Raw genomic sequence first — 24,498 nt, forward strand, 5'->3', positions numbered from 1 at the left:
TTCTAATGGCAGTTTGTTACTTGGTTAACGTAGCACATTATTTTATTTCATATGAAGTCTATGCTATTATGACAAAATAGGAATAAAGTAGTTTGAATTAATACAACGCATTGTATAAGGCTATGTCTACACTTAAAATGTGTAGGTGCTGCACTTCAGTGTAATCCACCTCCCTGAGAAGCAGTCGCTAGGCAGACAGAAGAATTCTAGTACTGTCTACATTGGTGGTTAAGTTGGCTTAACTACATCTCTCAGGGATGTGGATTTTTCACACCCCGGAGAGCCACAGCTGTAGACTAGCCCTCAGTGTACCAGCTAGACAACCAGGCAAAGTGCGGCAAAGCTTCAACTTTCATGGTCTTCCATGCAAGTCAGCAGCCAACTCCATCTAAGGAAGAGGCCAGCGTCTTGCACCATGGGAGGGGAAGCTAGTGAAAACAGAGTACTCACTGACTTGCAGGAGCAGGCCCTTTGGCTATGAGATGCTACTTGTTTTATTTCTCTGACGAACTAACGCATATACAAGAAACAAAAACAAAATCATAATAAAACAAATAGTTTTGAAGGCTTCTCTTCAAAAATCCTAAAATTCAGCTTGATTTTAGATACTGAAAACATCTCATTTTAACAAAAAAAATTGAGCTATTTGTCTCATATATGCAGCATTAGAAATGAATATGAACACATGGCCAATTTTACAGCAGCCTCAAGCTGATATTCAACTTTGAATGTGCAATTACAAGTCCAAATGCTACTGTAACCACCCATTTGGCAGATGCAATCAGGTAGTTAGACAATAGCCCCTGATTCTGCAAACATTTACCCACCAATTGAGGAAAACATCCCAATTAAGGAAACGTTGACTGCACTAGGACTTAAACATGTGATTAAAGTTAAACATGTGTCTCAATGCTTTCCTGAGTCAGGGCTATAAGCACTGACCTTCTAAGTTAATCGCAAGACTCCCATTGGTTTCACTGGGCATTGGATAGGCCCCAAGTACTTCCTGCTTATAAATGTTGGCAGGATTGGAATCTTAATGCTAACATCTGTGTTGAAGTTAACTATGCCCTCAAAATTATGCCAGAAAAACTGGAGGGCATTTTAAAAAATCAGGTTAACTCATAGCTGTTGAATAATTCAGAAGACTGAGGTCATTAAATAATTCTTCTCAGACTTTGTGGTTAGGTCATCCATAAATGAGCATATCTTATTGAATGTGTTATGTCAAAGCCACAGTATAAAATATATAGATATAAGTATACATTATATACTAGTATATACTTACTAGTATATATGTATTATTTACTTCAGTGAAAACATTATCTGTTGTATGTCTATCTGAAAGAAACAAAATTGCAAATGCAAATGACAAAAATGTGAAAAAAAAGAATGATGGCGGATCACACTATGTCAGTGAAATCATGCAAAGAGGAAATACATAATTCCCCAAAAGAAGGAAGAAGAAAAAAAAAGAAAAAGCAAACACGTAAAAGGCACTAAAAATACTTACAAAAAGCAAATACAAACAATTCTAAAATATTTCTTACCTTCTTCAGTCATTGTGTCATAATATTTTAGTTTTCCATATGATCCAAGCTCTACAACATTACAGTAAAAGACACAAAGATAAGGAACCAGCAGACATTCAAGAAATCTACACATTTGCACATGTGCTTAATAAAGTTCAGAGTGATTATGTAAAATTTCTGCAGAATTATAGGCATACATGGATTGTTGAAATGCTGAACAGTGATTTTTTTCACTGCAAATTTCAGAAGTCACTTGCTACAGTTAAGTGACTTGGCTGGATGGGATTTGGGGACAAACACTATAGTTAAGGACTACGACTATATCTACACTAGAGACCTTACAGAAGCACAGCTGTACTGCTGCATCTGTGCTGCTGGAAGGTCTCCTATGTAGCTTCTCTGTGCTGGCAGGAGAGAGCTCTCCCGCCTGCATAATTAAACCACCCCCAACGAGCGGTGTTAGCTATGTCGGCAGGAGAGCATCTCCTGCTGACATAGCGCTGTCCACACCGGTACTTTTGTCAGTGAAATTTATATTGGTCACCGGTATGTTTTTTCACACCCTCGACTGACAAAAGTTTTACTGACAAAAGTACTAGTGTAGACATAGCCTAACTTTTAGAGAGATGAGTGATTTGTGGTACCTTAATTTATTTTAGATACCTTACAGAGTGCTGAGAACCTGCCCTTTGCAAATCAAGTTCTTTTAATGTGTTTCAAGTTGGGCACCCAAAAATTGAGGCACCTCAAATGACAGTCACTTTTTGAAAATGTATGCCCTAATGCATGGGACTGGGTCTCTAGGTTTGGAATTTAAAACAAAGGTTCTAATGGTGGTTCTGATGCTGACTTGCTGTCTGAACGTGGATACATAACTTAGACTTAGTTTTATCATCTGTAAAGCTACATAGTTTATATTTACCTACTCCATGGGATTATGTGACATCTACTTAGAAATGTTTGTAAAGAGCTATACGTGTACATAGTATTTATTAAGGCCAGTCAGTGGCAGAAGGAGGAATAGAATTTCGGAGGACCCTCCTGACACTCAAGCCTGTGCTTATTCCTCTAGAGAATTTGGCTTTTGTGAGGCATCACCTCCTCTTCATCCAGAAGTTTTTTCAAAGTTCATTTTTTTCTGTGAAGCTGTTTCTTTCCAGTTTTGAATGATTCATTATGAATAATTTCCAATCTTCCAAAATGTTATGTAAAATGATATTTGAGGGATTCAAAATCATGCAAAATGTATTGGAGAAAATTTTTGCACAAATGTGACATTTTTCATCAATTTCACTCAGTTCTACCTTTAATGTAAAACTTTAATAATTGCACTTCTGAGTATTCAACACTTAGCAGCAATAGAAATCTTAAAATTTATAGATATCTAACAAGCTGATGATGGAATTTTCAGATCAATTATTCTTTCCTCATATTCATGAAAGCACTTAAGAAATTAATTATAAAAATGCTAGCCCATTATTTTGTTCTTAGCCCATTGTTTGGAGCTGATGTACTGCATGTTCTATTCAAAGAGTTGTTTTCAGTTGGGTAAATTTCAATAGGTATCTTGATCTTAGTTTTCATTCTAAGGTATTGTGATGATATGCAAATCTGGTATTTAAAAAGATCCTTTGTTTCTACTAACAATTTCAAACACTTGATTCTGTTAGATGAGCATTTCTGAGGCCACTTATGTGATACAAGGAAAACTGGCATAAAAATAAAGTCTACAGTCTTTTCTTCATCATTATGATTTTTAAAGTGCTATATACTTTACACTATTCACTGTAAAAGATTGTGTTACACAAATAATCAACATATTAACAAAAATCGATCATATGTAATGATATGTATTCATATTTGTACACTCTCTTTTCTTTTCTCCATGAGTATGTAAATGTGCATACACACACACACACACACATATACATGTATATAAATGTTATCATTAGTCTCATTTAGAGCAAAGAGAAGTCTACTGAAGAAAAGATTTTATATAGTTTTGTAAAAATCTTTCTATAACAAAGGAAGTTCTAGTCTGTACATGCTGGTTTTAATCCTAAAAAAATAAATATATATGATGATGATTTAGCACCTGAATTCCTTACCCAGGCAAAACTCCCACTGACTTCAGTGTGGCTTTTCTCTGAGTAGGGAGCTCAGGACTGGATACATTGTTTAGTTAGAACTCCGGTTATCTTAACTATAGCATTCAAATTAACTTTAAACAGTTCTTCCTCTTTTAAACTTGCTCTCCCTGATGTCTGTCCCAGTTCCCCTGGGATCAGATGCACTGGACTTGGGAGAGAAACCAGTGGAGGTTCTTGACCGAGAGAGGAGTGAAAGGAGGCCCTAAAGGAAAGAGGAGCAGTGAAATGGGACCAGGAAGTAGATGCATGGGAACAAGACTGCTGATAAAGGGATGGATATAGTAATCAGGAAAGAAGGGGCCAGTAGGAGGGGGCAAATGGAGTAGGGGATAGGAAGGGAATACAGCACTGTGGGAAAGAATTCTTCTACCCAAGAGATGTTGGGGAACTGACAAAACAATAGTGCGGAAAGGCACTAGTGTAAGGCAGGGGACCTGCTGGGAATGGGATGAGACACAGAGGAGATTTCCAACAAAGGAAGGGTGAAGAACATAGACTCAAATATCCAGGCAGAACTAAGCAAAATCACAGTAGAAGGCATGAGATGCAATACAAAGGAAAGAAGACGTACGCACAATAAGAATGCATGATGCCAGCACTGGTTGTGTTCCTGGAGTTTAGATATAGCAGGTGTGCTGCCAAGACCAGTAATTTCAGACTAAAAGGATTTAAAATAGTGTAATTCCCACATTGTTAGAAAAACTACTGCCTGTGAAATTCAGACCTTGCAGGTGAGAATACATTCCCCAAAGCTTTTATAGTCCCGCTCATGCTTCGCAAGAGGGTAGTGAGCGCACTGCACACTGACCGTGCTATTTTGCAGTCCACTGTACTTACTGATGTGAGTTATCCCATTGACTTGAATAAGACTACTTTGGTGAGTATGTGCTAGTCAAAGCCAAAGTTCCCACCTCACCCCCTTCCCCCCTATTTAACCCCCTTCCCCCAAGTCCCCATTCCTGCCCTGCCTCTTCTCTGCCTCCTCCCCCAAGCGCACCGCATCCCTGCTCTGCCCCCTCCCACCCAGAAAGTCCTAAGCACCGCCAAACAGCTGTTAGGCAGCAGGGGGAGGGATAGCTCAGTGGTTTGAGCATTGGCCTGTTAATCCCAGAGTTGTGAGCTCAATCCTTGAGGGGGCCACTTAGGGATTTGGGGTAAAATCAGTACTTGGTCCTGCTAGTGAAGGCAGGGGGCTGGACTCAATGACCTTTCAAGGTCCCTTCCAGTTCTTGGAGATAGGATATCTCCATTAATTTAATTTAAAGCGCTGGGAGAGAGGGGGAGGAGCAGCACGCTCGGGGTGGAAGGAGGAGGCGGCGAGGAGGGGGGAGTTTGGCTGCCAGTAGGTGTGGAGCACCCGCTAATTTTTCCACATGGGTGCTCCAGCCCCGGAGCACCCACAGAGTCGGCGCCGATGGCAGGCAGTGCTCCACCCCTACTCCCAACCCACCCACCATAGTGATGGAAAACCATTATGCTGCCCTGGCAACGAGTGATGAGGAATCACCCCGAAAGGTGGAGGAGGAGAAACCATGTACCTCCAAGCCTGGGAGGATCACAGACACCATTTCCACCTATCAAGGAAGGGGAAGAGCATATTTGGATACAGACTGGCTAACCTTGTGAAGAGGGCTTTAAATTAGGTTTGAAGGGGGCAGGTGACCAAAGCCCACAGGTAAGTCGAAAACATGGAGACCTGAGAAAAGGGTCGGAATTTGGGAGGAGTATGGGCTGTTGTAGCAGGGATAAGGGCGAGAAAAGACAGAACTGGGGGTGGGGGGGAGGGATCAAATCAGTATCTTAGATGTCTATATACTAATGCGAGAAGTATGGGGAGTAAGTAGGAAGAACTCAAAATGCTAGTAGATAAACACAACTATGACATAGTTGGCATCACAGAGACTTGGTAGGATAATCTGCATGACTGGAATATTGGTATAGAAGGGTACAGCTTGCTAAGGAAGGACAGCCAGGGAAAAAAGGGAGGAGGTGTTGCCTTATATATTAAAAATGTATATACTTGGACTGAGGTTGAGATGGAAATATTAGATGCAAATAGGAGACAGACTTGTTGAAAGTCTCTGGGTAAGGATAAAAGGGGTAAAAACAAGGGTGATGTCATGCTAGGGGTCTACTATAGACCACCTAACCAGGAAGAAGAGGTGGATGAGGCTTTTTTTAAGTAACTAACAAAATCATCTAAACCACAGGACTTGGTGGTAATGGGGGACATCAACTACCCAGACATATGTTGAGAAAACAACACAGCTGGCACAGATTATCCAACAAATTCTTGGAATGTATTTGAGACAATTTTTTTATTTCAGAAGGTGGAGAAAGCTACTGGGGAGAGGCTGTTCTAGATTTGATTTTGACAAATAGGAAGGAACTGGTTGAGATTTTGAAAGTAGAAGACAGCTTGGGTAAAAGTGATCATGAAATGATTGAGTTCATGATTTTAAGGAATGGTAGGAGGGAGAACAGCAAAATAAAGACTATGGATTTCAAGAAGGCAGACTTCAGCAAACTCAGGGAGTTGGTAGCTAAGATCTCATGGGAAGCAAGTCTATATATTTCATTGTAGCATTGTATCTAAGACAGAAAGAACCATATAATTACTCAGTCAATAGTACAGTAATAATTTTGAATAACATAACTGATTGTTCACTTGTTCAATGCCATATTCCATGTAAAATGCACCCAGGCTCTGTGTTGAAAGATTGAGTTTTGGATGCTCTGGTACTTTGCATAAGCTTTTTTGGAATGAAAGGCTTGAGCCCAGAATTTGAGGGCCACATTTATCACTGTTAGAATAGTGAAAGCCTCACTGACATTGTACCCACTTATGCCAGCGGTGAGTTTGGCCCAAAGTATCCCATAATGCTACATAAAATAAACTGTTATTTTAAAAAGTCAATACTGTCAAATTTACTATAAGGTAAATATTATTGACACTTAACCTTTTCAAGGAAAGTGTCAGGCCAAACTCGCAAAACTTCAGTATTTATTATTTTTCAAACAAAAAGAATACACAGTAGTTGTTTTAATAATTTGCTAAATTTTGCATTGTATACTTCCTATATATATATTTCAGGGAATATTTAGGGTAAACAACAAACATAGAGCTAACCTTATTATTAAATTAACGTAAATCTAAAGCAATTAGAAAATTTTTGAAGAGTAACCACTGAAGGTTGCAGGGTTACCTTACCTTGTATATTTTAAAAATCACAGAAGCTGAAAACCTCCATTGCTACATAGTGAAAGTGGCAATATATTTGACATTTCTGGTATCTAATTCTTTGGCTGCGTGGACATTAGGGTCAAATCCTCTGGCAAAACTCACATCAACTTCAGTGGCAGGTTGGCCTACATGGCATTATGAGACATTGTGGTGTAGATGTGGTGGCAGTGAATATGTTTGTGTGTGTGGGTAGAAATTCTGTCTGTGGTTTACAGCCTGTAGAATTGGATGATTATCTCATATGTAACATGGGTATTTTATCTCTCCAATGTATACATTATCTGTTAGGGATCCAATCAGATTTGTGAAAGCTCCCTTCAATATGGTAGGGAGTGCTGCTTTGTTTTCATCTGATTTTTTAAATCCTGTTGTCTGTGGATAATGTTAATTTGTAGCTGATTATCAATACCAGTTGGATAAAATATTTCATTCTATAACTAGACAAGACTAAGGCAACTACCTCACGTGCCTCAGAACCAAATTCTACAGAGGAGTCTTAGGCACTCAGATCTCATGGTGATGAGTACAACATAAAAATGTAGCCTGCAAACACTTATGCGTACACTTAACGTTACTCACAGGACTTCTTCAAAGGGACTACACCTATGAATAAAATAAATCATGTGCATAAGTGTTTGTAGGATTGGCATCATAGATAAATATATGCAATTACAGATATAGACAAAGAACAATAGAAATGTAGGTTTCGAAGGGACATCAAGAGGTCACCAACCATCTCTTTCCCCACCCCAGAGTGCTGAAGCAAGTATACCTAGCTCATCCCTGACCAATGTTGGTCTAACCTGTTCTTAAAAATCTCCAATGACAGGGATTTTGCAGCCTCCCTTGGTAACTTATTCCAGTACTTATCTATCCTAACAGTTGGAAAAATGTTCCTAACATCTAACCTAAATCTCCCTTGCTGTAGATTAAAAAGATTACTTCTTGTCCTAACTTACATGGAGAACAATTGATCACCATCCTCTTTATAAAAGCCCTTAGTATATTTGAATACTATTATCAGTTGCTCCCTCAGTCTTCTTTTCTCCAGATTAAACATAATCAATTTTTTTCAATCTTTTCTTATAGGTCAGGTTTTCTAAACTTTTTATCATTTTTGTTGCTCGTCTCTGGACTTTCTCTAATTTGTCAACATCTTTCTTAAAGTTTGATGTCCAAAACTGGACACAGTACTGAAGCTGAGGCCTCACCAGAGCCAAGTAGAGTACGACAATTACCTCCCGTGTCTTGTGTCTTGACACTCCCGTTAATACACCCTGAATGATATTAGCCTTTTTCACAAATGCATCACATTGTTGGACCATAACCAATTTGTGATCCACTATAACCCCCAAATCCTTTTCACAGTGCTACTGGCTAGTCAGTTATTCCCTGCTTTATCCTTGTGCGTTTGATATTTCCTTCCTAAGTGAAGTACTTTGCACTGATCCTTATTGAATTTCATCTTGGTGATTTCAGATCACTTCTCCAATTTGCCAAGGCCCCTTTGACTTCTAATCCTGTTCTCCAAAGTGCTGGCAACCTGTCCCAGCCTGGTGTCATCTGCAGATTTTAAGCATATTCTCCACTCTGTTATCCAAGTCATTAATGAAAATACTGAATATACCAGACCCAGGACAGACCCCCTCCAGGACCCTACTAGATATGTCCTCCAAATTTGACAGCAAACCATTGATAGCTACTTTATAAGTACAATTTTCCAATCAGTTATGTACCCACTTTATACTAGATCACATTTCCCTAGTTTGATTATGAGAATGTCATGTGGGACTGTGTCAAAAGCTTTATTAAAATCAAGATAAATCATTTCTACTCCTTCCCCGCTACCTAGTAGGCCAGTAACCCTGTCAAATGAGGAAATTAGGTTGATTTGGCATGATTTGTCCCTGACAAATCCATGTTGGCTGTGACGTTGCACCCCATATGCTTTATGGGAATATGCTTATGAATATCACATAATTGGAATATGCTTTATGCTAAATACCCCTTGTATGGTATCACTAGAAAGCTTGTAATCTACTAAGTGAGTTCATCCTATTTGTTTGCATGTATTATTTCTATATCTGGAATTAGGAGAATAAGACATAAACTTGTATCACTGATATAAACATATTAAGTGGAGGCCATTAAGGGTGCTCCAGAAACAATCAATTCAAAATGGCCTTAGTTACTTGAAAGCCTTCCTGTGTATGTGTGGGCCAGCCCATGGGGAATGGAGACTAGGGGTCTTATAGTGACATGTGAGCATGTGACTTGATAATGAAATCCATCTTATATCTGGTACTTTTCCATTTAGAAGGAGGGATGGGGACCAAGAGAGACAAAAGATTTCCGCCTTGTGCCAAAGCTATAAAAGGGAGTGGAGCAGGACAAAAGAGGTGGCCAGTCATGAGAAAACCCCTGCTTACCACCTGAGATGTCTGCTGGAACTAACAAGGACTGTACCAGGGGAAAGGATTGGGCCCGGACTAGGAAGAAGTCTAGTCTATGAAAGAAGCTTATTGGAACATCTCTGAGGGTGAGATATTTCCTGTAATCAGTTTCTTAATGTATTAGGCTTAGACTTGCTTTATTTTGCTTAGTGACTTACTTTGTTCTGGGTTTTCTTACTTAAAATCACTTAAATGCTACTTTTTATACTTAATAAAATCACTTTTGTTTATTAATAAATCCAGAGTAAATGATTAATACCTGGGGGAGCAAACAGCTCTGATAGAGGGCGAACAATTTACAAATTTACCCCGTATAAGCTTTATACAGAGTAAAATGGATATGTTTGGGGTTTGGATCCCTTTGGGAGCTGGGTGTCTGGGTGCTGGAGACAGGTAACCTGTTCAGCTGTTTTTATTTAAAGTCTGCAGCTTTGGGGGCGTGGCCCAGACCCTGGGTCTGTGTTGCAGCAGGCTACCGTGTCTGCTTCAAGAAGGCAGGGTTCTGGAATCCCAAGTTGTCAGGGAAAACAGGCTCAGAGGTAATTTCAGCACATCAGGTGACAGTCCGAAGGGGATCTCTGTGACCAAACCCATCACATTGGCTATTACATATGACCCTAGTAGCCTCTAGGAACTTACAAACTGATTGCTTAGCAACTTGTTCCAGTATCTTTCCAGGTATTGAAATTAGGCTGACTAGTCTATAGTTCCCTGAGTCTTTTTTGTTCCCTTTTTAAAAGATAGGTACTATGTTTGCCCTTCTCCAGTTGTCTGGAACTTCACCCATCCTCCATGAGTTCGCAAAGAGAATCACAAAAGGTTCAGAGATTGCTTCAGCTAGCTCCTAAAATATCCTAGGGTGAATTTTGTCAGGCCATGCTGACTTGAATACATCTAATTTATCTAAATATTCTTTAACTAATTCTTTCCCTATTTTGGCTTGTGTTCCTTCTCTCTTGTTATTATACTAATTGTGTTAAGCATCTGATCATAATTAACTTTTTTAGTGAAGACTGAAGCAGAGTGTATATAGTAAACACCTCAGCCTTCTTGGTGTGGACAATATTAGCTCTTCTTCCCCACTAAGTAGTGCACCTACACTCTCCTTCATCTTTCTCTTGCTCCTAATGAATTCATAGAATTTCCTCTTATTGCCTTTTATGTTCCTTGCTAGATGAAACTCATTTTGTGCCTTAGGGCTTGTCTACACTACAGGTTATATTGGTATAACTTATGTCGCTCAGGGGTGTGAATACGCCACCACCCTGAGCAACATAAGTTACATCAACTTAAGCATCAGTGTGGACAGCACTATGAGAAGCTCTCCCACTGATGTAGCTACTGCCTCTTGCGAAGGTAGTTTTATTATGCTGATGGGAGAGCTCTCTCCCATTGGCATAGAGCATCTTCATCAGACATGTTACAGCGGTGCAGCTGCGCCGCTATAGCACATCTAGTGTAGACTAGCCCTTAGTCTTTTAGATTTTCTCCATACATGCTTGTGCTATTCTTTTTTACTCCTCTAGAAATTTTTCCACATTTCCATTTTTTGTAGGATTCCTTTTTGATTTTCAGGTAATTAAAGAAAACCTGATGCAGCTATACTGACCTCTTACTAATCTGCCTATCTTTCCTTTGCATCAGGATAGTTTGCTCTTGTGCCTTAAATACTGTCTCTTTGAGAAACAGCCAAGCTCTCCTAATTCCTTTTTCCCTCAGATTTTCTTCCATGGAACCTTACCTAACAGTTCTCAGAGTTTGTTAAAGTCTGCTTTTTTAAAGTCTATTGTCTTTATTCTGATGCTCTGATTCCTCCCTTTCCTTAGAATCACATCATCTATCGTTTCACGATCACTTTCACCCAAGTTGCCGTCCTCCTTCAGATTTGCAACCAATTCTTCCCTGTTAGTTAGAATCAAGTCTAAAATGGCTGACCTTGGTTACTTTTTCCACACTCTGAAACAAGACGTTATCTTCAACACATTCAAATAACTTTTTGGACAATTTGTGTTTTGCCGTATTACTTTTTCCAACAGATATCTGGATAGTTAAAGTCCCCCATTACTTATCAGGTCTTGTGTTTTGGATAGTTCTGTTATTTGTTCTAGAAATGCTTCATCCACCTCATCCTCCTGATTTGGTGGTCTATATTAGACCCCCTACCATCATTTTGCCCATATTTCCCCCCCTTTTACCTTCACCCAGAGACTTTGAACTGGTCTGCCTCTCATCTCCTTTTAGACATCAGATCAAGTGTATGCATTCTTGATGTACAATGCAGCACCTCCTTCCCATTTTCCCTGGCTGTCCTTCCTGAACAAGCTATACCCCTCTATGCCCATATTCCAGTCATGAGATTTATCCCACCAAGTCTCTGTGATGCCAATTAAGTCATAATTTTCCTTGTGTACTAAGACTTGCAGTTCTTTCTGTTTATTCCCCTTTTGTGTATAGACATCCTATGACCCTACTGTAATTTTCCACTTTCCCCAAAACTTCCAGCCCTCTGTCAAGGTCACCATTTTTTATACTTACCTGTGGACTTTTGTAACTTGCCCCCTTTGAACTTAGTTTAACGCTCTCCTCACTAGGTTGGCGAGTTAGTGTCCGAAGGTGTTGTTCCCTTTCTTCATCAGGTGGACCTCCATCATTTCCCAGCAGTCCTCCTTGACAGACTCAGGCTCAAAGAAGCCAATGCCCTCCTGTCAACTCCATCTATGCAGCCATGCATTCATCTCCATGTTGCATCTGTCTCTGCATAGTTCCTTAACCTCAACTGGCAGAAAGGACAAAAACACCACCTGCACCGCTGACTGCTTCACCCTCATTCCCAGAGCCCTGTAGTTACTACTGATCTGCTCAGAATCACACCTGGCAGTATCATTAACATAGATCTATCCTTAATTTTCCTTCCAGCAGAATCAACCTTTGAACCAAAATATTGAGCCATTTGCACCACAACATTCTGAAATGGAGGGAAGAAAGGGGGTGATGAAAGGAAAATGTAGAAAGAAAATGGATACATGATGGGAAAATGGTGCCTGACTCAGCTAGTGAAGTTGAAATAAGCGTGCAGTTAACGGACCTCTAGTCCCTGAAACATTTGTGATTCTACTTTCTGGAGAACATAAACATTTCTGAAAAATGTTCATCTCCAGATTCCCTGCTGATATTGAGATATAGCACAAAGGCAAACATTTCACAAATAATTAATAAATACCCCTTAGAAAATGAAACTCAGTCTTGTATTAGAGACTGAAGAGATTTTTCATACAACAGGATATACCCACAACTCCACTGTGTGGGAATCAGCAAGTAGCTGACTGCCATTCACAATAAGTCGCAAGTACCTGCCATTGGTAACTTATGCGTATTCTCCTGTGCTCTCTTGACTGTACGTGGCTTAAAGCTAGCCATGGAAAAAGAGAAGACCTAATATACCTAAATACAAGACTGTTTACTTATTATCTTATCATTCTGGTCCACTCAAAGTCAAAGTCAAAGTCTTGGTGTTATTCAGCTGTGCAAAAGGGATGCCACAGAGAACTAACATAAGAGGTTCAGCATTACCTGTATGCTGAAGAGCTGTGCAACATGGGAGGGCTGGAGGGTCAGTGACAACACAGATCTAACAGCGAAACTACCTCATGTATATGGAAGGGGGCTTGAGAGACAGGGGCTGAAGGCATAGCAGTGGGCTATGGTAGTATTGACAGAGCTCTGCTGGTGCTCCCTGAGCTGTGGAATTGAATTCCATTCCTCTGACCCTACAGATACGAGAGGTCTACTCTATGTTCATTTACAGCTCTTAGGCCTTGTCTACACACAAAAGTACCATTTCAACTATTCTGGAATGGGAGAAGAAAAAGCTATACCAGTGGAAGGCACTTTTATATTGGTGTAATTGCATCCAGACCAGGTATTGTACCAGTATAACTATTTTTTGAGTGGGGGAAGAAGGGGGAAATCACACCAGTAACCAAAATAGTTATACTGGTGTAAAATCTGTGTGTATACCAGGCCTTAGGCTCTGTGCTCTAAGGCGCCGATTCATCAAGTAACTTTAAGCACCTAAGTAGTCCCACTGGCTTGGGCCTTGCTTAGCTTCTAACTTGACCTGCTAAAAATCAAGCTAAAGCTGTTAAACTGTGTCTAAACTGGTGTTAACTGGGATTTTCAATTGAGGTAAACCTTCTCAATTGAGCTAACTCAAAAGCATCTTTTCTTCTAGTCTAGACAAGGCTTAATGGAGTGGAGAATCAGGTTTATGTCAGTATAACTAAGATGAATATAGCTCTATGACTGAAAAGACTGAGAACGGAGGCTAAGATCTATTGAGAGATCTGTAAAAAGCCTGGAATGTATTTTCTGAACAACTTTAAACAATTTAGTTTGATAATTTTGTTTTGATTGCATTGTCCTATTGTGAGAAGGTGGTGGGTTTGGCACATGAAATTTAAAGAGTTTTGCAAAAAGTCAGAGTCCTGAATGGAAATTTTTGTGTGTCAATATCCTACAGTTGTGTGTTTTTTTTTAAAGAAGCGTGTAACTGCATTTTGATTAACTGTATATTTGGAGGTGACTTTAAGGAAGTAGAGAACTATTTTTTATCTTTGCCACATTGTTTATGGATTGGTAATCAAGATTTGTGTATTCATAATAGTCAACTTCTCCTTGGTTATATTCTGAGGTGGATTTCCCAGCACAGCTCACCATATAGTTTTCCTATTTTGAGGATTTTTTCTCATTTAAATCCTTAGTATTATAAATTCTAATTTGTTTTTTAAAAAATTTTAACTGCTTTATGGAGTCTTCTTTGCTTTTCATTTATGTCTCCTAAAAGAAGACAGAAGTCAGAGAGGGAGGAGCGATAGAAAAATTCATATCATGACAACAAAAGAGATTAGGTTCTCTCTCTCTTCCCAATCCCCTTTGCAGTCTCTGCTAGCCATTATTGCTTTTGAGGCAATTCAATTAGCTGATCAGAGATCTACCCCTAAACAAATGGTAATAGAGGCCACTTCAAAAGTTTTACTAGACACAATTCTAGTACCTATTCAATTTAAATTTGAATCAAAGTTGGATTTGGTCTCATCAAAGATGTTAGATTTAGAACAAAGAACCACCACAGTTGAAAAAATGCTAAAGATCTAGCAGAGAAGATTAACAGAGCACAGGTGCAAAATGAGAGTTCTAAACCTCTAGCAGGGATTTAATAAAAGATAATACTTTTGTAGATTGAAAAATAGAGGTAATGAAAAAGTCTATATAGTCTACTAATAAAAGGATATTAGGCATTCTGGAATTTATAGGGGAAAGAGTTATTTTGAAAGAATTTCTTGTTTGTTCAATCTCACACCAAATTTGATCCCACTCCCCATCTTTTACATATTCCATAAACCTCGCAAGTCTTTCATAGTTTATTCATTGTCTGTTTCATCTGTCTCAGATGGCATAATCACAATGGCTCTGATATTGCTGTATGATGCGGAATGTATTATGACTACAGCATGCAGAAGAAAAGGGAACATTTTTTTTTTTAACAAAAAGATCTTTTTTTTCCCTTTCTGATATTTGTTGAACTACTCAAAACCAGAGAAGAAAAGTATTGGTACAGAAGCCTAAATTCTTGTTAGACTTTCAAGCTGCCATTAGACTTTTCTACTGTGTTTGTACAGCACCTATCACCATATGGGACACTGGTCCATGACTGAAACTCAAAGGTGCTATTGCAATACAAATAATAAATAGTAATTGTAAAAGTACATCTTTTTTGCATTGATGATGCCAATGTCATCTCATTAACACATTTAAGCAAAAGTCTTTAAGGGTACTGAGGACAATATGCTCATCCTCTTTTTCTTTTATCACACCTTCTACTTCTTGTGTCATGTCACTAAGTACAGACCCATTATTCCTGGATGCAGAGCTTGCAGATGTGATCCTGCTCACATTGAAGTCAAAGGGAGCATCATCATTGTATTCAATAGAAACAGGATCAGACCCCAACATCCTGAAGCGATATCACCCATGTGGCTCCTGCTTTTATGCTAAATAAACCAAGGACACTTTTTGACATTAATATATCGAGATATACCTATCTCATAGAACTGGAAGGGACCTTGAAAGGTCATTGAATCCAGTCCCCTGCTTTCACTAGCAGGACCAAGTACTGTCTGTAACAGTTTCTTTTTTTCCTTTTGCCCCAGATCCCTAAATGGCCCCCTCAAGGATTGAACTCATGACCCAGGGTTTAGCAAGCCAGTGCTCAAACCACTGAGCTATCCCTCCCCTCGTGCTAGTTTATTTCATAAATACTTTTTAAAAAACAAAACAAAACTAAAGCTCTCAAATGCAAATTGATAAATCAGCTCAAAATATTACTTCAAAACAAAAATCTCTGCACTATTCTAAAATATCATTTGCCTTGCACCAAATGCACATATCTTTGCAGAAAGTTCAAACTCTCCAGCTGTCAAAATGAGATTTATTTCTGATATGTACCACAGGGAAAGCTGGAAATTCAATTTTCTATTATCTTTGGCTTTGAAATCCAAAGTAATGCTTTGAGATTCCCTGAGGAGAAGAGCTATTTAGCTTGTTTCTTTCTCTGCTTTATGATAGGTATTAACAGGGCTATCTAAAATACCATCTGTAGCTAGCCAAACATATTTGCATTTAGTTGCACACAATCCAAGATCTCTGTTTTTGCTATGTTGTTGCTCACCTTTTGGCTAAGCTAACCACAAACATTTTTCACATAGTCTTAGGTGGGTTTTTTTTAAGTTTAAGGTGAACTGAAAAGTTTTTTTGAAAAAGTGGCGGAGATCCTAAACCAGTAACATATTATTTCTAGAGGCAAAAATTTCCAATAATTCCCCATTAAAGAAAAATGTCTAGAATCTCATTCTCCTTTGCTTTCCTGAAAAGTCATGAGGTTTCTGTGTTCGGTCTAGAAAAACACTGAAAGTAGGGCATTTTGCTGCATTGGCTTCTTTGCTTTAGATGCTAGGGATCTCTACAGATCTTTGCAAAGGATCTCAGCTCAGTGAGATCTTTCCTTTGTCAATAAAGATCCCTGGCACATTTTAAAAGTTATAGGGATGCTTGTCTCAATGGGAGCAGGGGAAGGAAATATCTGCAAGGTTCACTCTGTGAATATTTCGCCTCAACTCAGCTTTATATATATGTAGCCATTAATTCTCTTACTAATAAAATGCAGGCACCTTTGTGGTGAAAAAAAAAGCAAATATAATAAATCGCAGCCTTTCAGCACCAGTACATTTTTATGTAATAGGATATTTTGGAGGTGGAGTATAGAAGGAAACAGTAACTCATCCAACTGGAGAGATGCAAGATATAAATCTGTGAATTTGGGCAAGACACTGGGTGCAACTGTGCCCCATGATTTTTCAGGCAGAGATTCCCCTCTGTATATGGGTCACACCTTTCTCACATGGCAACAGGAGAGTCAGCCATCTGTGTAGCAGAGTTCTTCCTATTGTCCAGACCCCAAGCAGAATACTTTGTTAGTCTGGGGATTCGTGAGTGTCAACAAGCTGGAAATGAGTGGGCTGCCAACAGCCCTGCAAAGATTCTTCAGGAAAATTAATATATCCTCAAGTTATATTAACTTTCTGAAGCCCCCACACCATGATTGAAATCCCTCTTTAACTGGAGCACTTTGAACAGTCACCAGTAGGAGAAACCACAGCTGCATGGTTGCAATACAGCTACATTGCCAGGGAGTAGGAGGAAGAGCTGTCAGGACACAGATCCCATATGGGATGGGGCCTTTGCACAGATGGTCCTGCCTCTCACTGTATCTGTAAGATGGTGGACAGGTTCTACAGCCTGTTCTATGTAGGGGTTGGGGGGGTAGACCTGGCACCTCAACACAACAAGTAGGGAGAAATATTCGCAGGGTGAGCCTTGCAGTTATTTCCTTCCCCTGCTCCCATTGAGACAAGCATCCCTAATAACTTTTAAAATGTGCCAGGGATCTTTATTGACAAAGGAGAGATCTCACCAAAAAGATGGCACCCTCAATAACATAATGCCCATTAGTGGCAGGCAAGGGCATTGCTTCCATACTCATTTAGAACCACTGTTTGCATCATCAACACTGCTTTCGACATCTTCCTGGGTTTTCCTAATCCAGAAAAGTGTCATTCTAGATAAGGCTAGAACCTTATAGAATCTGAGATTTGACATTCATAAGAGAAAAATTCAGTAAAGGTCATTGATTCTCATGTTGTTTGCTTGAGACCAACTGGTGCACATTTTATTGGGGGTTCCTTTTTCCATGTGGAGCTGATTAGAAATAATAAATCATTTATATCCTTTAGAACATGTCTGGATCATTTAGGTTGCATTTGATGATGAACAATTCTGTATCATTTGCAGTTGGCCTGCCACCAAAATTACACTAAGTGCTTCTTTGTTTTTGTTGTGAGAGTCCTTGACAGAACAACAGTTTTAAAAGGTAGCCTTTTCCAATAAGGAAATAAAGATGAGGGGTAGGGATTTATATTCTTCATTAGCCTGACAAAGAGGGCTGAATCCTGATGCGCACTCAGGCCCCTTACTCCCTCAGAGTAACTATAGCCACCCTAAATGATCCTGGGAATGGTCAGGTGGGCCCAGTATGGAGCAGCTTCTCAGCCATGGAGCAGCCACTCATCCATTCAATGGGTGAGTCCTGCTAAAGCAGAGATAAGCTTCCCACCACCCTGACAAACCTTCCACAGGTTTCAGCCCCCAAGTCTCCCCTGCAGATGTCCTACAGAAGCTACTGCAGCTTTGGAGTTGCAATAAACAGGAGCAGCCTATACGGGGAGACGAGAGCCTCAAGGAATGTGTGGTCCCCAAAATCTTATCTGGTGGAAGTGGTGGGAATGGTATTGGAGGAGTCTGTCGTTCTGGCCTCTGAACCCATTTGTTTGTTGGTTGATGGGCTGTTTCCTGCCATTCAGAACTGTCAGCTGGTACTCAGGGAGAGGGCACCACTTGGTCCCCTCACTGTTTGTCCAATTTAGACTCCCCGCTGTCAGTTAGCTGGAGCTCAGGGATGCAGGGGGTGCATTTTTTCACTGCAGGGGGTGCATTTTTTCACTGCAGTGTCACTTCCTGGCAACCCCCTTGCAATACATAGCATGGGGAGAAGAGAGTCTTGGATTCCACCACCAGGGATGGAGAGAAGCAGCTGCTGACAGCATGCTGGCTGTTGGTGAGGAGGGCCCCCCTCCCACCTCATGACTGCATGCAGTATTGCCTATGGGTGCGAAGCCTGGGCAGTCTGCAGAGTTTTGGCAGGTCTCTGCAAATGCTGAGTGTGCGTCAATCAGGATTTGTCCAACAGATTTTTAGATTGTTAAAATGATGACCATGGGTCTGATCCTGTGAGTTGCTGGATACCTCACATGTCCAACTCACAAGGTAGCTACAGTGGAATGAATTCAGGAAGGAGAGGTAAAAGGGCAAGGATTAGGAACACAAAAATAAATCATTCTGTCTGATCTTTTCTTTGGCTTGTGGAGGCAATTTTCAAAGAAACAGTTTGAATGGTAGAGGTTATACTCTTGGTGTTACTAAATGTAACGCCTGCACAGACTTTGTGATGTTAAAATAAATAAGGCAGGCTGGCTAGCTTTTACTGAAAGATCTGAAGGATCCACATTTATAGAAATAGCCTATAGAATGTAGCAGGGATGAAACCAATAAGGTTTATTGAAATAATTCGAAGCATGCTATGAGATTTAATAGAGGATGATATCCCTTCCATAGAATTTTAAAACCAATGTATAGAATTTAATAGAGAATTATATCCTTGTTATAGAATTCTATAGGTTGATTTTAAAATTCTATAGAAACATAACATTCTCTTTTAAATCCTATTGGATTTTTTCATACAGCCTAGTGCTTTTTACCTCTCTGGATGAAAGATCAACCTTCCTATTTTTTTAATTTGATGTTCAAAGAAGACCCCTGCTTCCCTGCATTAAATTGGTGAAGGGTCAGAATTTAAAATACCTAAGGTTAATTTAGCCTGAGATCTGTATTTCTAAATACAAAGTGTGAAAGGTAAGATAGAGGCATAATGAAATGCCCTTTTGTATATTAAAAAAAACATGAAAGGTTTTTGCAGACGTATCCTGAAAAGAGATTTTGCAGGTTTTTATTTCCAAACATAAAAAACAAAATAACAAAAACAAAACAAGTTTCTTAGAATAATGACTAAGCCATAGTAGTATGGTGTCCAGAAGATTAAGACAATCCACCTGTGAAGCACTTAGATACTACAATGATGGGCGCAATAGAAAAGCCCCAAAATAGATATATATGGTAGATGGCTTGACCTGTGTAATCACTGTGACTATTTAACAGCAGTATTTGAACAAGAAAGAAATCGTAGAGACTGGTGAGAGGCTAGCACACAGGAGAAGAGGAGGGGTGGGATATTCATAGACCTATAAGTTGCTCCTAATAAAAATAAATAGAGGGATTTTCTGCAGCTTCCCAGCAGTAAGGCCCTGATCCAAAGTCCATTAAAATCAATAGGAATCTTTCCACTGACTTCAATGGCCTTTGGATCTGTCGTGGAAAGAATCACCCACGCAGTGATTTTAGTTCACAGACTCAGAGCCTGAGGCCTTTATTGCAATACAAACCAGTGCGCACTGGGGTGCAGCTCGGAAGCTGGCACCCCGAACAGCAGCACGCAGGCTGCTTTTATTTACTAAAACCACAAGCATGATACAATTAATACGTCATTAGTTAAGAAATTAAGAACCAATCATTGGGCATATAGTGGACACGAGCTCGGGGACAAATCACAAGCCGGGCTTTGGGTGAACACGCGCTCATCACGAGCTGGGGTGTTGGGTTGGGGTCACTCTTCCCTCCTCCCCTCGCCCTCTTTCTTAATGTTTCGAGAAGTGGGTGTAATTGGGCATGAGGACATTTGGTGGTTTTCCGCAGGGGTGGGCTTAGCCCTAGCTTGGGTACATTTCTTAAGACTTGGTATATGTCATTTTCCGGGGGATTTCGGCAAAGGCTAAGGGGGGCTTTTCAGGAGATGCTTAAAGGGGAACTATTATAGGTTATTTGCAGATAGTTGGAATTGGAGAATTTGCAGATAGCTACAACTGCAAGAGTGATTAGTTCTTTGCAAAAGCAATTTCTTAATGTATTTCATAAACTTGCGGTTATTATATTCTGTGTTTCTTTCCTTCCTTCTTTCCCTCCTCTGTGACTACTTTTGTCTGGGTTTTGGCAGAGAATTGATTTGAGCAGTATTGTTCAGGTTTTTAGGCCTTCTCTACTCTGCACAAAGGTCACCATCATGACAGCCTTCTGTTGGAGGTGTTTTGGGGCCTGTAGGCCCAGAACTTTGGCTATCGGAAAGAAGGCCCCCCTGTTCTGTTCCTCCACAGATCAGGACCTAATTATACATGAGTCAGTACACTGAGTCTGATCCTGCAGCTCTTGTTGTCATGAGTAATATTGATACAAGTAATTCATCTGACTTCACCAGGACTATCGAGCGAGGAAGGGTTGCAAGATCAGCACTTAAGCAGAAACAAATTTGGCACCGGACATTTCCTGGAGATTAATGACTGGCTGGGAATAGTTGATGGTCTGAAGCACAGCCAATCATTAATTTTAATCCCCAGGAAATGTCCTGCTGCAAGGTCATTATTGCTATAAGATAAAAATGGGGAAAAAAAACAATGCTACATTGATTTTGTTTTAGTGATCCAATTTAAATTGATATGCAGAGATCATTTCTAGCTAATGAAAGTCCTGTACATTTGCCAGTCAGAGTGTTTAAATTGATAGTAGTGAACATCTACACTATGGCCAAGATTTTCAAAAGCAGAAGCCTAAATTAGGCTTTTAAATCCATATGTGGAAACCTGCCTGATTTTCAAAAGTGCAGAGCATGCAACAGCTCCCACGGACCTGAGTAGCGGTTATTAATTATTATTATTATTTGTATCAAACCCACATGTGTGTTAAGCAGTTCGCAAAACAAAGAGTGGGGAAAAATTCCTGCTCCCAAAGACCTTACAATCTAGAATTCAGACATGACACAACAAGCAAAGGTGAGAACAAACAGGAGGGAAATGGGGAGAGGAAGGACAGGATCACATCAATAGAATCATGTGGTTGTGACTAATAATTCATGTATATTTTGGGGTGAGTAAAAACTGCTTTTGTTATATTTTTAACATAATTGCTATTTATTTCTTGTTTTCTTCCCATAAGAAATGAAGTTTTAGATGTCTGAAGAGGTAATAGTGGTGGCTTGACAAGTGAATTATTCAAAAGTGAATACTATTAACTATTTTCACTTAAGTACATTAGTTGCCAAGGCAAATATTAGGTCACATAGGTCAAACTAACTTTTTTACTTAACAGACCAACTCTATGTGTGCATTCAGACCCATATCTGCTGACTTTTGTGGCAAAAAATAAGATTTGACTTCTTTTCACTCTTGGTAGCCTTACAAAGCCAACATAGGTCTGGGAGAATGGGCTGGATTCTTTTCTGGCACATCCATTTTCTACACATTGTTTACTGAATTACAAGTGTAGAATTTTTATTACTGATTTTGATATATGAGCTAGGAAAAAAATAAAAACATGACTTGATTTTCCAATCCCAGAGTGTCAATGTTGTAGAACGTTTAGTAAAGATCTGTAGAACTCTCCATGTGTCTGCTTTACAAACCTCTTGGAATGCAGAAGATCTGAAGCCCAAAGTCTGAAGTGTCTCTCTGAAGAAGTTTGAACATAAACTTGGTAAGCCATAGCAACGGAATATGAAATCAGATAGCTATTTTCACATGCTTCTCCTCGACACAGCCTAACAGTCATTACTACATTTATGGGCAAATCAGGGTTAAAATCCTTGTCCTATTGAAGTCAATGGGAGTTTGATATTTGCACATGCAGATAGTCATTATGGTGCCTAGCTAGTGATCTGTACATTAAATTAGTGTGGTCTATCACAGTAATTACATATGCAAATGTAGACATGCAAGTCACAGACATTTTTGCATGTGCAAGTAGGTTTCTACTTTTTGAAAATTTAGCCCAGTCATTTAACTCTGATTAAACTCTGTTAAATGAAACAAAAATGTGGCTAGACTTTCTAAGAAATCCAGTTAGAAGCCAAGACTGTTCAATTCCAATTTGTAAGGAAAAATCATGCCAGGATGGACATGAAGGCATGGAAGAAAACATGGGGACTGTGATAGAGATGGTGGGAACACTGAAGGAAGCTTCCTCAGATATAATTTAAGATGAATGCAATAAGCACTAAGCAACACTGTATTAAATAGTATTAACTAAATATTTATTTTACTAACATGGATTAACTACTATATACAGCCAAACATTGAGTTATTTGCTACAGTAATTACATGATCTGATTTTTAAAAGAGCCCAGCACCTACAGCTCCCAAATTAGAACACAGATTTAGAAAGCCCTCCTTCTGAGACTATTCTAATGAGATGATCCTAAGTTCCTCTTTGGTACATGTTATATGGAGCAAGACTTGCAATGGGGAAGAATCGTGGACAATGGTATACAGAGGAATCAGCTAGGCCTGGGAAACATATGAAGTAGGGCTAGGCAAACAGGTTCTAGATAAATAAAAACTGACTGATCATCAATCTTACTTCTGAATCTATTGAGGCCTGTATTGGGGTTCAGTTAAGAAGTTAATGTGATTCGCCCTAACCCACTTTTCTGCAGCAATCCTCTACGTAGCCTCTAGTAACTCCTACCTTTAAAAATGAGTTCTGGAATCCCATTTGTGTCTAGGCCCAAGTGCCTCCACTTTGAATTTCTGTAGACTCTAGCACGTGATGTGATTGGAATAGTTAAACCAGAGTGTGCAGTAGCACAGATGGAGGTAGGGACCTACAAACTTATCTTTAAGGATGGGAGAGGAAAATGGAGGGGTTGTGGTGGGGAGGAGGGGGAAGAGTTTACAAGCAGTGGTAGGTGATATATCAAGCTTCTGGAGGATGGAAGGCCTGCCTCACAGGTAGGTGGAGATGGGACCTGAGTTGGGTTTGGGAAAGGAGTTGCAACATTGAGAATATCTGCTTGCTTTGATATTAATAGATTCATATCTATCCTCTTGTATGGCTATTCAGATGAAGGATTCCAAGTGGGTTGCCCCAATATGTTTCCTAGTTTACTAGGTATGGTAATAGGACTGAGCACAGTCTGTGACTGACTCTATGCTACTTAAAGGGGCAGACTTTGGCAGTTACATAATGCAGCATCTATTAAACGGAGAAGTGCAGCCTCAATTGCATCAACAGAGAGAACCACAGGGCTTCTGTAAGACCAAAAGCAGTGGAGGCTGCTTTCAGGTGGATAGGGACATATGATTTGTGTTCCTAGTATCCTTGTGGTAATGGTATAATTCTAACAAAAACGATAGCCATATTTTTTTTGGCAGATTAAAGGAACAAAGGGTTTGGATTTGTACTATAAACCTTTCTGAGTGCAGGATTAATGGTGTGGATAACAGAGGAGCTAAAAATATGACACTTTCATTTTGCATAATAAGTGTTAACTTGTGAGTCTGGAGAGTGAAATGGAAAGGGAGATTTACTGCTTTAGAGTGATGCAGAGCTGGGTTTATTTTGGTTTTTTTTATTGTGTGAAAAATGTTTGCAATTTAAAAACATACCCAGTGAAATCTGATTTCTTGGTATGTACTATGAAGAGTAATTTAAACGTATTAGGGTGCTTCATATATTTTATAATCACTCAAGTTTGGAAGTGATATTCTTAGAGATTTAGGACCATTTGAGCCATTCACATCTTTTAGGAGGAATTATAACTTTGAAAAACACATGATTGCAGAAGACATACCTTATTGCAGCAGGGAAAAGTCATGTAATCGGAACACACACGTCACAAATAAATACCTGGGTTTGGATTTTTGGAAATCCACCTGAAGGGAGTAGTGGACAAGGTGATACTCAGATTCAAACCAAACCAATATACAGTTATGTTTTCCATCTAGAGGATCACACAGTGAACACATTACTTGGCACTTTGATAATATCAGCAAAAGTGTGTGTGTGTG

At 39.5% G+C, this 24,498-nt stretch overlaps 1 protein-coding gene across 1 annotated transcript in view; it reads right to left on the bottom strand.

Moving 5' to 3' along the window:
- The window catches only part of SLC24A2 (solute carrier family 24 member 2), a 165,074-nt gene that overhangs the window by 52,799 nt on the left and 87,777 nt on the right, over window positions 1–24,498 (bottom strand). Inside the window, exon 7 of the mRNA XM_026652431.1 lies at window positions 1,551–1,599. Coding sequence (XP_026508216.1) covers window positions 1,551–1,599 — 49 coding nt within the window. The remainder of the gene's footprint in view (window positions 1–1,550; window positions 1,600–24,498) is intronic.

The sequence above is a fragment of the Terrapene carolina genome, unplaced genomic scaffold, assembly GCF_002925995.2.
Source record: "Terrapene carolina triunguis isolate 2854851 unplaced genomic scaffold, T_m_triunguis-2.0 Scaffold113, whole genome shotgun sequence".
NCBI classification, from domain to species: domain Eukaryota; kingdom Metazoa; phylum Chordata; order Testudines; family Emydidae; genus Terrapene; species Terrapene triunguis.